Source organism: Necator americanus, chromosome X, assembly GCF_031761385.1.
Source record: "Necator americanus strain Aroian chromosome X, whole genome shotgun sequence".
Taxonomy (NCBI): Eukaryota; Metazoa; Nematoda; class Chromadorea; order Rhabditida; family Ancylostomatidae; genus Necator; species Necator americanus.
Genome location: NC_087376.1, coordinates 23,395,922 through 23,410,885, shown reverse-complemented (window position 1 = coordinate 23,410,885; position 14,964 = coordinate 23,395,922). Strand labels below are relative to the sequence as shown.

The 14,964-nt window shown below is 41.1% G+C and overlaps 2 protein-coding genes across 2 annotated transcripts in view; both read left to right on the top strand.

Annotated features, from left to right (window-relative positions):
• RB195_025030 (uncharacterized protein) overlaps nt 1–14,964 on the top strand; it is a gene marked incomplete at both ends in the record, with an annotated part of 31,687 nt that overhangs the window by 7,148 nt on the left and 9,575 nt on the right. The window lies entirely within an intron of this gene.
• RB195_025033 (uncharacterized protein) lies at nt 3,676–4,362 on the top strand (the record flags this gene model as incomplete). Its single annotated transcript, XM_064213016.1, has 2 exons — nt 3,676–3,838; nt 4,214–4,362. 2 exons carry the CDS (start codon nt 3,676–3,678, stop codon nt 4,360–4,362), a joined length of 312 nt encoding a protein of 103 aa, XP_064068897.1.

The window sequence follows — 14,964 nt, the reverse complement described above, 5'->3', positions numbered from 1 at the left end:
TTTTCGTCTTTTTTCATAACTCACCTCAATTTGATCTTTATTATAAGATCTACACATCAATAGATTCGTATCTGGTGAGTCGGCGTGCCTAGATGACAACAACCTTCCATAGAGGCTGAAGTAGTTTCTTCTTCTTTAAAAACACATGAAAAGTTCTATATCTTTGCAGGTTCAAAACTGACCGGAGCTAAAACATATTAAAGAAGAAATTGGAAAAATTCATAGGACAAGGGCTGTTCTCTACTGTGTTGTGCCAAAGTTAGCGACTTATGAACTGTCAAAAATCAGAGTGAAAAATTGCAAAATACCGAAGTTGTAATTTTAGCTGCAAAAAACAGAAAATCCTGTTGAGCTGGAAAACGAAGAGAAAAGATCCTGCTACAACAAATAGTTTTCTTGCATATTTTGTAAGAAAACAATTTTTAAGGTGGTAATGTCGGTCGTTCCTAGAGTTCAAACATGTCACTTTAGTCAAATTTACAAAATCTTCAGAGTCATGGAGCTATAGCTGTGAGAGATATCAAAGTGTTCGCAGTATTATATAGATTACGAATATGTAAATATCATTTCACTTTTCAAGAATTATTTTCACGTCAAAAATCATATATCCTTGGGACGCAATTATCTCGGACCCTGCCTTGCTAATGTGTACCCGCAGGTGATTTTTTCAGAAACTGTTTTCTTGATAGGTTTTGAAAGTTCTAATTCCATTCAATCGGTAGAGCTTGCGCTTACGAATCTATTGATGTGTAGATCTTATAATAAAGATCAAATTGAGGTGAGTTATGAAAAAAGACGAAAAAGACGCGGATTCGCGTCTTCTTCGTCTTCTGTCGAAGATCTAGCGATCCTACTGTACTTCATGTATGAAGAAAAAAACGTTTTAGTTATTTAAAGCTCCCACAACCGCTTCCGTCTCAAGTTTCAATTCGATGAAAATTAAACACGGGTACATTCTGTACCTTATGATATTTCTACATGTTCTGAAGCGGTATGTATGTGGTCAATCTGCTGAACTGAAATTATGCTTGTTAGTATTGCTGTCCTCCATCTAATAATTTTTCGATTCTGTTGGAGATCATGCTTGTAAAGAGCTTATAGATGACGGATAGTAAGCACGTTGAGATGTTGCTGATATCATGTGCATTCTCTTTTACTGATTAAGAGAGAACCTTGCATTTTGACGAGTAATTCATAAAAAGCCTCGCCAATGTGTTGACAACAACTTCCTCAGATGGAAAGTTTTTCAGATGTTCAGATCTTATCCCGGTAACCGGGTGTCGTACGATTCCTTACCGTCATGATAGCTTGTCGGACGTGTCGTTACAGAAGATCGGGAGTCACAACATCACCTCTTATTTCGAGCAGTCACAATGGAACCTCTTGCCGACTGCACCATTCTAACCTCTTGCACCATTCTAACGAAATTGGACCCGTTTTACTGCATCAGAGCTTCCCCATCTTTTGCCCCAACCTTTCCCTGATGGTGCACTAATGTAAAGCTACTTAATTCGTTTTATTCCCTCTAATCTTATGGCACCAATTTCATGATTCGATCTATAAATTGAACGGTTTTTTTCAAAGCATTATAGTCTCAAAAGTCAGAAGCTGCAGGTGTATTATGTGGTGCAGATGCAGCTACCAAACAATCCTAGGCAGGCTTTCTGCACTCCTCTCTTAACAGCTGAAGGGGAATTCACTTCGACATACACGTACCCTAGATACCATTCATGTACACGACAAAATAAGTTATTGAACAGCGTGATATGACTTATCTATGATGTCGATAAACAGAAAATAAACACATCTTAATGCATGCATATTTCCAGCGTGGTATGTACATATGTTCTTTACAACATTATCAATATTTTGATGGCTTTCTGAGCATGGCAGGTCAAATCCCTATCTTTAGCTGAGATACTAATATAATCCATCCTCTTTTCCTGAACTACCGTCTTCCTTCACAATGAGTTTCATGCGATGATTACTGATAGCAGAAAACGTGAACAAAACCGTTTTTGAAGTCGCACTTTAGTGCCCTCATTTTCAAGAGTCGCTGGAGCAGTAGATATTTTCAAACCCCTAAATACATGCTTCAAAAATTGTTCATATACATGTTAGTTTGAAATTTAACTCTGTTTTGATGTCCTTTTCGTCTAATATCCTGTCATCTGACTCTTAAAACATGTTTCATCAGTGAAGTTTCGGGATGGGAATAATTTTTGAGCGACCTCTTCATTGAAGAACTGCTCTTGTTCAGAACCGCCATTGTTATGCAAAAGACTGAAAGAATGCCATGGTTCTCATCAATGCCATTCCTCAATATACTGCCCATTTTTGAAATGTTTTCGGAATATCAGTTTCGTAGAACCTTATCCAACGAAGTATCTCCTTAAGAGGTTAGGGATGAGGTCACTTTCAAATGGATTTTCCGTTCTGCAAGCGTTACCGACTAGTTTGTAACCTCGATAGTATAAGTTGGAGCCGAATATACAATCCTGATTGCTGCCTTCTCATAGTGGCCCTGCTTCGACTAGATGAATTGGGAACGTACGAGCCATGTATAACCTACACTGTTACATGGCGAAAGACTCCCATATATTGCAAAAAGGTGCTGCAGTCCAACACATCGTGAAAGCCGATAACCTGGAAGGTCAACTGCCTGAAGAGAGCATGGAATCTATGGCAACAAGCAAGTATATGTTGGGGCGGATATAAGACTCTGACCTCTACCTGCTCGTAGTCTCTGCATGTACTAGATGCTAATAGGAATTAGATTGTACTCTTTGAGGAAGTTAGTATATAGCTTACACAGCTATATGGCGCAAGGTTCCCATATACTGCGAAAAGGCGCTATCATCCAGCACATCGTCAAAGCCTACAATCTGAAACGTCATCTGCCCGGAGCATGAAACCTTTAGCAACAACTATTCATTTCGTCATGAATAACTGTCATACATTGCCGAGGGAAATCGCCGCCCTGTCTTAACTTTTGGGATATCTCTGTGTTCCGTTTGCTGCACTGTAGGAAACACGTATCAGAGACAGGTCCGCCATCAGTATTGGATTTTCGTCAGCATCACCATCTACTATGGTGATGCTGACGAAAATCCAATACTGATGGCGTGGTAACTGTGAGGAACGAATAAAAGGTTCTGGTGTTGGCTTGGCTTAACGTCGACAACACTTCACTTTTTATGACGAACTCAATGCGTTGATGTTGACCTACCCAGTCTGCGGTTCTGGTTGTCGAAACCAACGCGAATGCGAAGATAACACGTGAGCAATCTGTAAATGGTATCATCAGCGCGAAACAGGTCGGATAATGGCTACCGTCTGGTCACCTTGCGTGAACAGGGGGATCTCATCATTGCTTCCACGGTTAAGAGAAATCATCGTCGCAATCAGCTGACGTGGTAAGGTTCAGCTATTTTGACGCCTGAAGTGCAGCGCAAGCAGAAGGAGTTTGAGAACTCAAGAAGAAGTTTGAGAACTCTCAAACTTTACTTCGACTACGTTCTGACGTTCATTCCTGAGTCGGATATTTGGAAACGTCGAGCTGTGTGGAACTTCCGACTCTGACCACTGCTTAAATCTCCTCAACTTCAGAGTATGTTTCCACAAGAAACCGAGGAGTTGCTTTTCGACCGTACGATGTCACTGCAGTTCTAGAAGATGAAGTGTGCAGCAAGAAATCACAAGACCGGTGATTTCAACCAAGAGAAGCGTTTGAGAAGAAAGTTGCGTCGTCAACTGCAACAAGATCGCGATAACGGATGGAAATCAAGAACGAAAGAATTTGAAAAGGCATGGAAGGACAAGAATCCGCAGAAAGCCAGTGCTTTACTGAGACAGTATAGCTGACGACTCCCTGTTTCTGCTGTGCCAGGACTGACTCATAACATCCTTGTAACCTGCATGTCCGTCCGGCCAAAAGCCTGCATCTAAGTGACTGGAAGGTGCAAGAGAGGCGGTTTGGAGTCGTCTCCAGCGTCTCCGTTTGTCCACTCTGGGAGAACCCAAAGTTCTCCAAAAATTCATGGGACCAAAGGCCCGCACCTGTCCATGGATTCTATAGTTACATGCATCACATAGTAATAAGAAAGAGTTTCCTGATTCTGGAGGAAAGCCTGGTACGGTAGCGCCAGGGGTTGCAGAAGTCGAACGATTAGGATGACGATCTGTAATTATAACGAAGATCTAGTGATTCAAGCCAAGAAGTTTGAAAAAGATATCATCGAACCGATCGAGACGAGACGATGCCATATGTTGAACGCCGTCTATGAAACTGGAGAACTGTTCTTTGGAACATGCGACAGCGGAGGAGTTGGAGGAGCTGTGTCAGCACGAGCACCACAATAAATGTCGAAGATGGTCTAGTTTGACTGTCTTCGTTGTTTACGCTACAACATTTAGCTATGAAGAGGAAGACGTTGAAGCTTTCTACACTCGTGGGAACTCGCATTTCCAGAAGCCCTCCTCTCTACGCTGGAGGTGGGAGCCACTCGGTGGAGGCGCCGTAACGAAATTGATCACATCATCGTATGAAAAAAGGTTTTGCCTGACGGATTTCGCTGTGTTTTGAAAGTTTTGTACGGGATCGGACCAACGCTTTCTCCTGGTAAGAATTTTGTTTACCAGGAGAGAAAAGAAAGCCGGAATTTTAGAGAGCGAGGTCCCAGAACTTTCATTGACTAGGATCTAGGAATGTGATCGGCATGTTGAACACCTTCATGACTGCACGAGGAGGGCGAATAGATCTAAAACTACCAAGAGACGCCGGTTTCCGGAAACTCTAGAGCTGATACGTCAGCGTGGAGCTGCACGAGCCGCATGCAACCAAGAAGTCACGCCTGAGCTCGCATGACTTTGCAGAGAAGCGATAAAGAAACACCTCAAAAAGAGAAGAGCAGAAGCGCTGGCTGAAGCTGCAGAGGCAAAAAACAGCATTCGCTACGCTTGTCGAGAATTCTCCAATAGAAATACGAGGATGAGTGCTCTCCGGAACCCAAATGGGACAACCATCACATCGAGAAGGGGAACGGAGCAAATGATCCACGACTTATATTATCATGTCGGTAAGAAATCGTTCTGCACCCGGTCCCTGCAGGATGAGATCATTTGGTACAACTCTCGAAGTACCTTTATGTACTGAGTAAGGATACCTCGGTTGTCCAAGGTCCCATGACCGCTTCCGTCTCAACTGAGTCAAAGGTCTTCTTTAATTCCACGAAGGTGAGGCATTGCGGCATCTTGAACTCTCGCGATACCTCGATGAATTTTTAAACTGTGTGAATGTGGTAAATCGTGCTGAATCTCTCTTGAAACCCTTATTGCTCGCATGGCTGTCCTTCATCGTACACTTTTTCAATCGTGTCAAGGACCACAATTGTGAAGAGCTTGTAGATGACGGATACAAAGCAGATTGGGTGATAGATGGCAATGTCGTATGGATCTCCCTTATACAACAACATGATCTCACTGATCTTCCAGTGTTTAGGTACCTTGCATTCTGACAGGTAAGGTTTGAAGAGTTTGCCAAAGTGTTGGTAAGAACTGGCAGAAGGTTTTTACACCTGCTATGGTAGTTATATTATCTCAGGACATCGATTTCATCGACTTATTACTTTCCAACCAATTTCGTTGATAGATCTTTGCTAAAGCGGCATACATCATCAGCTCGTGAACTCGAGCACATCCATTGGCCGACATGCGCGTTCAGGAGGAAGTACCGACAAACTTGTACATTCTGGTCTGTATCCAAAAAGATGAGGAATGGGAAATTCGGCGAAGACGATGGAATTAGCGCAGAAATGCTCAAATCTTCTCTTCTTTTTGGGAACTGGCAAAGATCACCCGTTTAATGTGGATCGACGACCTGACTTGTAGGCGCATGGTATCATAATTCGACTCTACAAGACCTTATCCATCACGGATCGAAGAAAGTGTCGAGAAATTTCACTGCTGTGTGTTATGTACAAGGTCTTGGCACGAATCAGGAGACGATCGGGCTCATCAAACATCGTAAAGTAACCTGCGACGAGCAATCTCCGTAAGTTTTCTGGATCTCTCGAGAGTTGGTTGAAAAAGTTCGGAAATGGTAGGAAAAATTAAGAATTCTTCCCAACTAGATTCGAAAAAGCGACGATATAAACATCAGCTTTTGCAGAAATATAGACAAAATGTCCCTATAATAGCAAAAAACGGTAGTTGTCTTTTCGATTAGTAATAACATATAAATAGCTTTTCTGAACGATAATATGACAATTTACCGCTGTTGGATAGGAGATCGGCCCTTTAAACTCTTTAACGTGAAATGAGAACTCTTATTCTGCCGGATATTAATCCCTGGCCGCTTCAATAAAAAGGGCGCTATACTGCGCTGCACCATTCGCTAGCCCTTACATGTTGCATCTCTGGGCTCCTCACCAGACTATGTATTAGATTATTAGAACTAAATTTTGCACACCTTAGTATGAGTGCATTTAACAGGGACTACCCTCTTCTCTTTTCCTCATTGTTCCTTTCATTCCCCAATTTGCCGCCTCCTTACGATTTTCTTTTGCCCCAACCCTCCTACGATTTCCCTGCTAAGAAAGAATTCTTGGCTTCTTCGTGAGAATTGAAGTGCTGTTCGGGCAGGGCATGACTCACCGACCAGAACAACTGGTCCGAAGGAGTCTGATGAATACAATTGGTGGCGTAGAACATCCTACTGAAGCACGTCCAAAGTATCCGTGACGATTTTCGCAACATGTGGCCGAGCGTTGTCGTGCTGAAAGATTAATCTGACGTGCCTTTTGGCATATTGGGGGCGAATGAGCTCTAATCCTTAGCTCAGTTGTATGAATTGTTCTTGGTAACGTTTGCCACTGATGGTTTCGTTAGGCTGGAGTAACTCGGTGTAGATCACTCCAAGCTGGTCCTACAGCATTAGCTTATTGCTATGGATATTCAGTTTTCCCATTCAAGTGGATGTATGGCTGGGCTGATCCTACGATTTTCTGCGCTTTGAGTTGTGGGTGTGGATCTATTTTTCATTCCTCGTTCCTCTTGAGTTTGGCATGAATCTTGGTCTAATAACGCCTCCATCTAAGCGTCTTTAAACTTACAGCCATCAGTTTCAGTTTTTTGTCGCTGGTGTCTAAATCGTCACTTTTAAAACCCAGAAATCACTAGTCATATGTTTTTATTGATGGAGCATGTTCCCTATATTCTTAATACGATGTCCGTCGTCTGCATTTTCTTTAAATTAAGACAAAAAAGAAGTGCTTCCCGCAAACTGTGTTTTGTTGACTTTGAATTTTGCAGAATAAAAACTAACCACTTGAATCATAGTCAAGAACAAATGTTCGCTGAGAAGTTCTCCGAGTAGATCGTCTTCAGCTTGGAATGTATAGCTTTTAACTAACTCACAATGCTGCGCTTACATCAATTTCCGAGGACAGATGAGGGAAAGTTTGAGTTTACATATGATGTGAGTTGCAAAATATTTAAAATAGCTTCCTCATTACGGATATGCCAGACATTCTGTCAAATTTTGAGAAGCTATCGCAAATTCTTGGAGCAACTTTTATTCCACATGCATACATCCGCAGTATTTGAAAATGGCAGGAATGCGGAGATGGGAAGTAATTAACAGAGTATGACAACAATTTTCTTGTTTTTAGACATCACATTTAAGAAAACCAACTTCTGAAAGCATATATGATGTCAGTAGCTTCTGTGCTTCTCATTGTTATCTTAAAAAAATAACTTTTGCATACTTCCAAAAACTATGACGGAATCCGGCGGTAAAATCCCTCGAGAACTGATTTTGAGGGCATACGTCAGGGTGTTAGTTGTTTGTCCGATAGGCATGTACGCTGCGACGAAAGCGCAAAAAAAAAAGAAATGAAATCGATCATTATTGAAAGATATCGTCTACGAGCTATGCATATTCGTAATCAACATTGTCGATTACCTATAAGAGCCAAGTTCCGTTCAGTTCTAGTTCAGTCGCATAAACGACGCAAAGGAGGAACCCAATCGCTGCCTAAGGCAATGTTCCACACATTCCTCACCTTGTTTCGCTCCTCATCACTATTCATTACAGCACTGCTGAGGCTGTTGCTTAAAGGCATCACTCCACGAATCTGAGATGGTACGGATTTCTGGTGGAGTATTCGTATACGGGATGGGAGACTAGGGAGAGGGGGGTGATTCCGTCCATCTCTTTCTAATTGCCATAAAAAACGGCCCGGAAGAAAAACGAAACGAAGAAGACGAAAAAACGAAGAAGATTACTCTTTTTACAAAACGAAATTTTTCGAGATAGTCTGTTTCATTTGTGGAAATTACAAAAAAAATCTTTCCAAACCCTTGAAACTGAAAATTCTGATAACGAATTCTGATAATTCTGAAAGTGGGGCTCTATCTTCGTCGTAGAAACATTTGTTTGAATATAATTATTTCCCTGACTTGATGACTTTAATTTCGAAGAGCAAAGAAGAGCAGGTAAAACAAAAAGAAATAATGTGAACAAAAAAGGGATAAAATAGACTATCTCGAAAAATTTCGTTTTGTAAAAAGAATATTCTTCTTCGTAGTTATTCTACTCTTTTCAAGTGTAGTAATCAATGCGGTAACACAGCCGTAGCTCGACGTGTGTCCTAAGGTATCTGGTGAGTCGGCGTGCCTAGACGACAACAACCTTCCATAGAGGCTGAAGTAGTTTCTGATGAGGATTTGAAAGATACAGAATTTTTTGGAATCGACACCATTCAATAGATCTCTTTCTCCTGACTAAACAAATCCACTCGATATTTGAAGGAAATTCCAATAAGTCGCAAAAAATAAGCTTTCTTTAAAAACACATGAAAAGTTCTATATCTTCGCAGGTATCGGAGCTAAAACATATTAAAGAAGAAATTGGAAAAATTCATAGGACAAGGACTGTTCTCTACTGTGTTGTGCCAAAGTTAGCGATTTATGAACTGTCAAAAATCAGAGTAAAAAATTGCAAAATACCGAAGTTGTAATTTTAGCTGCAAAAAACAGAAAATCCTGTTGAGCTGGAAAACGAAGAGAAAAGATCCTGCTACAACAAATAGTTTTCTTGCATATTTTGTAAGAAAACAATTTTTAAGCTGGTAATGTCGGTCGTTCCTAGAGTTCAAACATGTCACTTTAGTCAAATTTACAAAATCTTCAGAGTCATGGAGCTATAGCTGTGAGAGATATCAAAGTGTTCGCAGTATTATGTAGATTACGAATATGTAAATATCATTTCACTTTTCAAGAATTATTTTCACGTCAAAAATCATATATCCTTGGGACGCAATTATCTCGGACCCAGCCTTGCTAATGTGTACCCGCAGGTGATTTTTTCAGAAACTGTTTTCTTGATAGGTTTTGAAAGTTCTAATTCCATTCAATCGGTAGAGCTTGCGCTTACGAATCTACTGATGTGTAGATCTTATAATAAAGATCAAATTGAGGTGAGTTATGAAGAAAGACGAAAAAGACGCGGATTCGCGTCTTCTTCGTCTTCTGTCGAAGAATTAGGGATCCTACTGTACTTCATGAGTGGTAGTTATACAACAACTTCACAACCGGAATTCCTTCATTCTACAGTAATATCACCATTGACGTGAGGAGAGGAGTTCGACAGGAAGACACAATCTCAAATAATGGTAGGATTTAGTGAAACGTGTACAAAGATTGGTCTGTACCTGAACCTGGACAGGGCATGTTCATGTGGAACGGATGGGCTTCTGATCCTTCATTCAGTCTCAGCGGAACGAGTTTATTCGAATTTTCCACCTATGTATTATCTAGATTGGGAAATTAACATGATGAACTAAATGACCTACGAGCTGGGCAGAAGGAAACGGGAAGCATATATGAGCATTGAGGATGTAACGAAGAGAGCTAAGAGTATCCAACTCCGTGCTAACTTATTCAATAGCAGTGAACTTCCTGCTTTGACCTACTCTTCGCAAAGCTGAGCCATTCACGAGCAGGAGGAAAATACGATCAGCATTACAGAACGCTCAATGAAGGGGTGATATAAGAAGTATTCTACTTTACGGACATGTAATGTGTATCCAAGAAAATCGTTGGACCAGAATTGTGATCGGCTCCATACCACGCGGTATCAAGCGTACTGCAGGAAGACTGGCAACCAAACGTCCAGGCAGCTCCACGAAATTCTTCAAAGAACGATATAATGCTCTTCGAGTCCCTTATGAAAAGAGAAAAAACTGGGCAATCCTTGCACACGATCGAGTCAAATGGATGTATTATATGTGCCCGCAAATCGACGGACAGTGGGAGCACATTTCAACAATTCAGTTTCAATGTAAAGTCCACCTTAACATCCACGTGAACTGTGACGACTACAGGAAATTTCGGATTCGCTTAATAGGCCCGTGCCAGCTATGCAAAAACAAACATTTTCATGAATTTGCCTGCGATAAGCTTCAAGGGGATTCATTGTTTTCCGATTATTTCATCCCGTTTAGAGTCATGAACACGAAGACGTAGTGTTTTGCCAATATATCGTCCCCAACATGTGTGGCATACCATGCAGTCACCTTCCTTGCTGAGTGGGCGGCCGCATGGTCAAGACATTTCGTGCTATCCTATCATGTAGAACGAGTCAAAGTTATGAGCACCACCATTCGCAGTTATGATGAACTTCAAAATTAAGAAGGGGACCTACTTATGTATCTGCTCGGTAACCCCTGGCCGAAGGCATTTCGTAACGAAGAGCCCAGAAGTGGAAGAAATAGAGAAAAATAAATAGACTTTCGGAATTGGTAAACAGTTGAGGCGAGACGTCAAGTTTGGCAGAACACCTGACAACAACAAATGGGTTGATGTCACTTGACCTCTTGCTGAAGATTGTTAACCCGCTGCACTTGCATACTTGCACAGTGACTAAGCCAGTTTGTGTTGCATGTCTATATGTCACGCTGTATAATAATGATCATACCTTGTGTCTGGGTATCACGGAAATATTTTATATAGTGAGACGGTTTTTCATTTCTACCTTAGCTCATTTGTCTGCAGACGAGACGTACATTGCCACACCTGCACCAGAAAACTTTTGGGCGCAGTTCTACGCTAGCAGATTGGTACATTGGCGCTAAAGGGCAGAGGGATGAAATGGGGCGGATGTGTCCAACGGTGTCAAAATAATGCACCACTGTGGAAAAAAGTGAAAGAAGTGTTATTGCAGTTGCAACCCCGTAATAATACGCACTCCTTTGCATTGTTGTTCTTTTGCACGTTCCTTCCTTCCTGTTATCACATCCTATTTGCAGAAATAACACGCACACAATTGCTTAAGTATTAGCTCTTTGCACTATCTCATATAAGACTCCTGACTTATATGAGTCTCATCAGTATGACGGCGGTCGCTATATTATCCTAAGCTAACGCCAAAATAAGAGTTTGGAAAATAAGAGTAGGATATGCACACTGCTCTCCAAATAATGGTCTCAAATGGTACTGCTCTTATGAGATACAAATATCCAACCAAGTTTGAATGATAATTGTGTGATTTCTATTATCCAAATGATTATGCGATTTTTTTTCAACAAGAACACTGCACGCCTTCATCAGTAATAACATTTCTGATGGAGAACCATTATTTATCACAGCAGCAGGTGTGTCAGAAATTGTTTACGGAAGGTTTCCCATAAAACGTTAAAATTGTTACTCACCATTTGCGACGATTAAACAAAAACAACAAAAAGGAACCTATTTATTATATGAAGCACAAAATTGTCCGTCCGACGCGAATTTCTTCAGACACGCTGAGATCAATAGGATCTCAAACTAGGGTAGTTAAACAAGCCCATTGCATAGCACACTAAGGTGTCGCTGACGGTCATCGTGCATCGCACATTTAAAATGTCTAATTAAAGGGTGTGATAAAATTTCAGAGACAACATTTGAACGACTTAAAGGCATCACCCCACGAATCTGAGGTGGTACAGATTCAGGTGGAGTATTCGTATACAGGATGGGAGACTATAAAGAGGGGGGTGATTCCGTGCATTTCTTCCTAATTGCCGTAAAAAACGGCCCGGAAGATACAGAGCCGCACAAAGCTGGCGCGCTCCAGTCGAACTCCCTGTAGAAAATAGTGCGCCAGAACGACTGAAGATGTATCTTTCGGGCCGTTTTTTACGGCAATTAGAAAGAGATGGACGGAATCACCCCCCTCTCCCTAGTCTCCCATCCCGTATACGAATACTCCACCAGAAATCCGTACCACCTCAGATTCGTGGAGTGATGCCTTTAAGCAACAGCCTCAGCAGTGCTGTAATGAATAGTGATGAGGAGCGAAACAAGGTGAGGAATGTGTGGAACATTGCCTTAGGCAGCGATTGGGTTCCTCCTTTGCGTCGTTTATGCGACTGAACTAGAACTGAACGGAACTTGGCTCTTATAGGTAATCGACAATGTTGATTACGAATATGCATAGCTCGTAGACGATATCTTTCAATAATGATCGATTTCATTTCTTTTTTTTTTGCGCTTTCGTCGCAGCGTACATGCCTATCGGACAAACAACTAACACCCTGACGTATGCCCTCAAAATCAGTTCTCGAGGGATTTTACCGCCGGATTCCGTCATAGTTTTTGGAAGTATGCAAAAGTTATTTTTTTAAGATAACAATGAGAAGCACAGAAGCTACTGACATCATATATGCTTTCAGAAGTTGGTTTTCTTAAATGTGATGTCTAAAAACAAGAAAATTGTTGTCATACTCTGTTAATTACTTCCCATCTCCGCATTCCTGCCATTTTCAAATACTGCGGATGTATGCATGTGGAATAAAAGTTGCTCCAAGAATTTGCGATAGCTTCTCAAAATTTGACAGAATGTCTGGCATATCCGTAATGAGGAAGCTATTTTAAATATTTTGCAACTCACATCATATGTAAACTCAAACTTTCCCTCATCTGTCCTCGGAAATTGATGTAAGCGCAGCATTGTGAGTTAGTTAAAAGCTATACATTCCAAGCTGAAGACGATCTACTCGGAGAACTTCTCAGCGAACATTTGTTCTTGACTATGATTCAAGTGGTTAGTTTTTATTCTGCAAAATTCAAAGTCAACAAAACACAGTTTGCGGGAAGCACTTCTTTTTTGTCTTAATTTAAAGAAAATGCAGACGACGGACATCGTATTAAGAATATAGGGAACATGCTCCATCAATAAAAACATATGACTAGTGATTTCTGGGTTTTAAAAGTGACGATTTAGACACCAGCGACAAAAAACTGAAACTGATGGCTGTAAGTTTAAAGACGCTTAGATGGAGGCGTTATTAGACCAAGATTCATGCCAAACTCAAGAGGAACGAGGAATGAAAAATAGATCCACACCCACAACTCAAAGCGCAGAAAATCGTAGGATCAGCCCAGCCATACATCCACTTGAATGGGAAAACTGAATATCCATAGCAATAAGCTAATGCTGTAGGACCAGCTTGGAGTGATCTACACCGAGTTACTCCAGCCTAACGAAACCATCAGTGGCAAACGTTACCAAGAACAATTCATACAACTGAGCAAAGGATTAAAGCTCATTCGCCCCCAATATGCCAAAAGGCACGTCAGATTAATCTTTCAGCACGACAACGCTCGGCCACATGTTGCGAAAATCGTCACGGATACTTTGGACGTGCTTCAGTAGGATGTTCTACGCCACCAATTGTATTCATCAGACTCCTTCGGACCAGTTGTTCTGGTCGGTGAGTCATGCCCTGCCCGAACAGCACTTCAATTCTCACGAAGAAGCCAAGAATTGATCGATTCTTGGATCGATTCAAAAGAGGAGAAATTTTTTCAACGAGGAAGCCGTATGCTGCCCGCAAGATGAAGAAAAATCGTAGTTAACGATGGACAATGCCTTGAATAAAACACATTGTACCAGGATCCCTGAATAAATTTTCAAAGTTGCAAGAAAAAACTCTCAAAACCTATTGGTACCGCCCATAGGTGCTTACATTTGATGACAGGTGGTCGTGATTCTCGACTGACAAAATTGGGGAAATTTTCACCGCTTTGACAAAAGCGCAATTTCTGTAGCCTTTACGAATTATTTCTGTGCTTGGTAGTTTTTCTCATGGGAAACGATCTTTCGAATCATTTCAGATTCAAATTGATTTGCAAGGTTGAAAGTTTCTCTACTGACTACAACCACCTAAATAGTAACCATGACATGGTTATCAAAACCCCAGGCATTGCTTGCTAGACATCTCACACCACCGCTATGCGATTCCTCCGGCGATTCCGTGCAACAGAAGTGCCATATACCGAAACGAATAGCATGTTAGTTGAACCACACCACTGTGACTTTAACTTTAACATAGAATGACTATTGTCTCTTTATCATCCCCGTTTTCAACGTCTGCTGAAATCCTTGCAGTTTGCTGTTCTGCATAATTATTCACTGCGATAGTATGCTAGATAAGGATAAATCCTAATATCTTCAGCTCCTCGTGACCATCAAAGGACCATTCTCCCGGGAACCTGAAGTTAAGCGCATTTCTTTTCACCAAATCAGCAACAGCACACAACACATGATCAAACAAGCTTGAATGGTGCTTTGTAAAAGAATACTGAAAATTAATCAACAGTATACTCTCTGTTGCTGTTCTACGAATTGCTTTCAAGAAATTCCTCCTCTTCACGAACTTACGCTAAGTTTTTTTCCACTATGTGTATGTTTTTCTTCATGTTTCCTATTTTTTCCTCCCTCAATTTTTTTCATATGTCAAATCGATGCTCTTCTTTCACAACACGGATCTTACAAGCAGCTTCAGTGACCTTATTACCCCGATTAATTGCAAAAAACTGAAGATGTCGAAAATCCTCCGTGTTGTCAAGGTGACACTCCAATTCAACAGTAAAAATGAGAATGACCAAAACTACAGGATGGGAAAATTAATTAAAATTAAT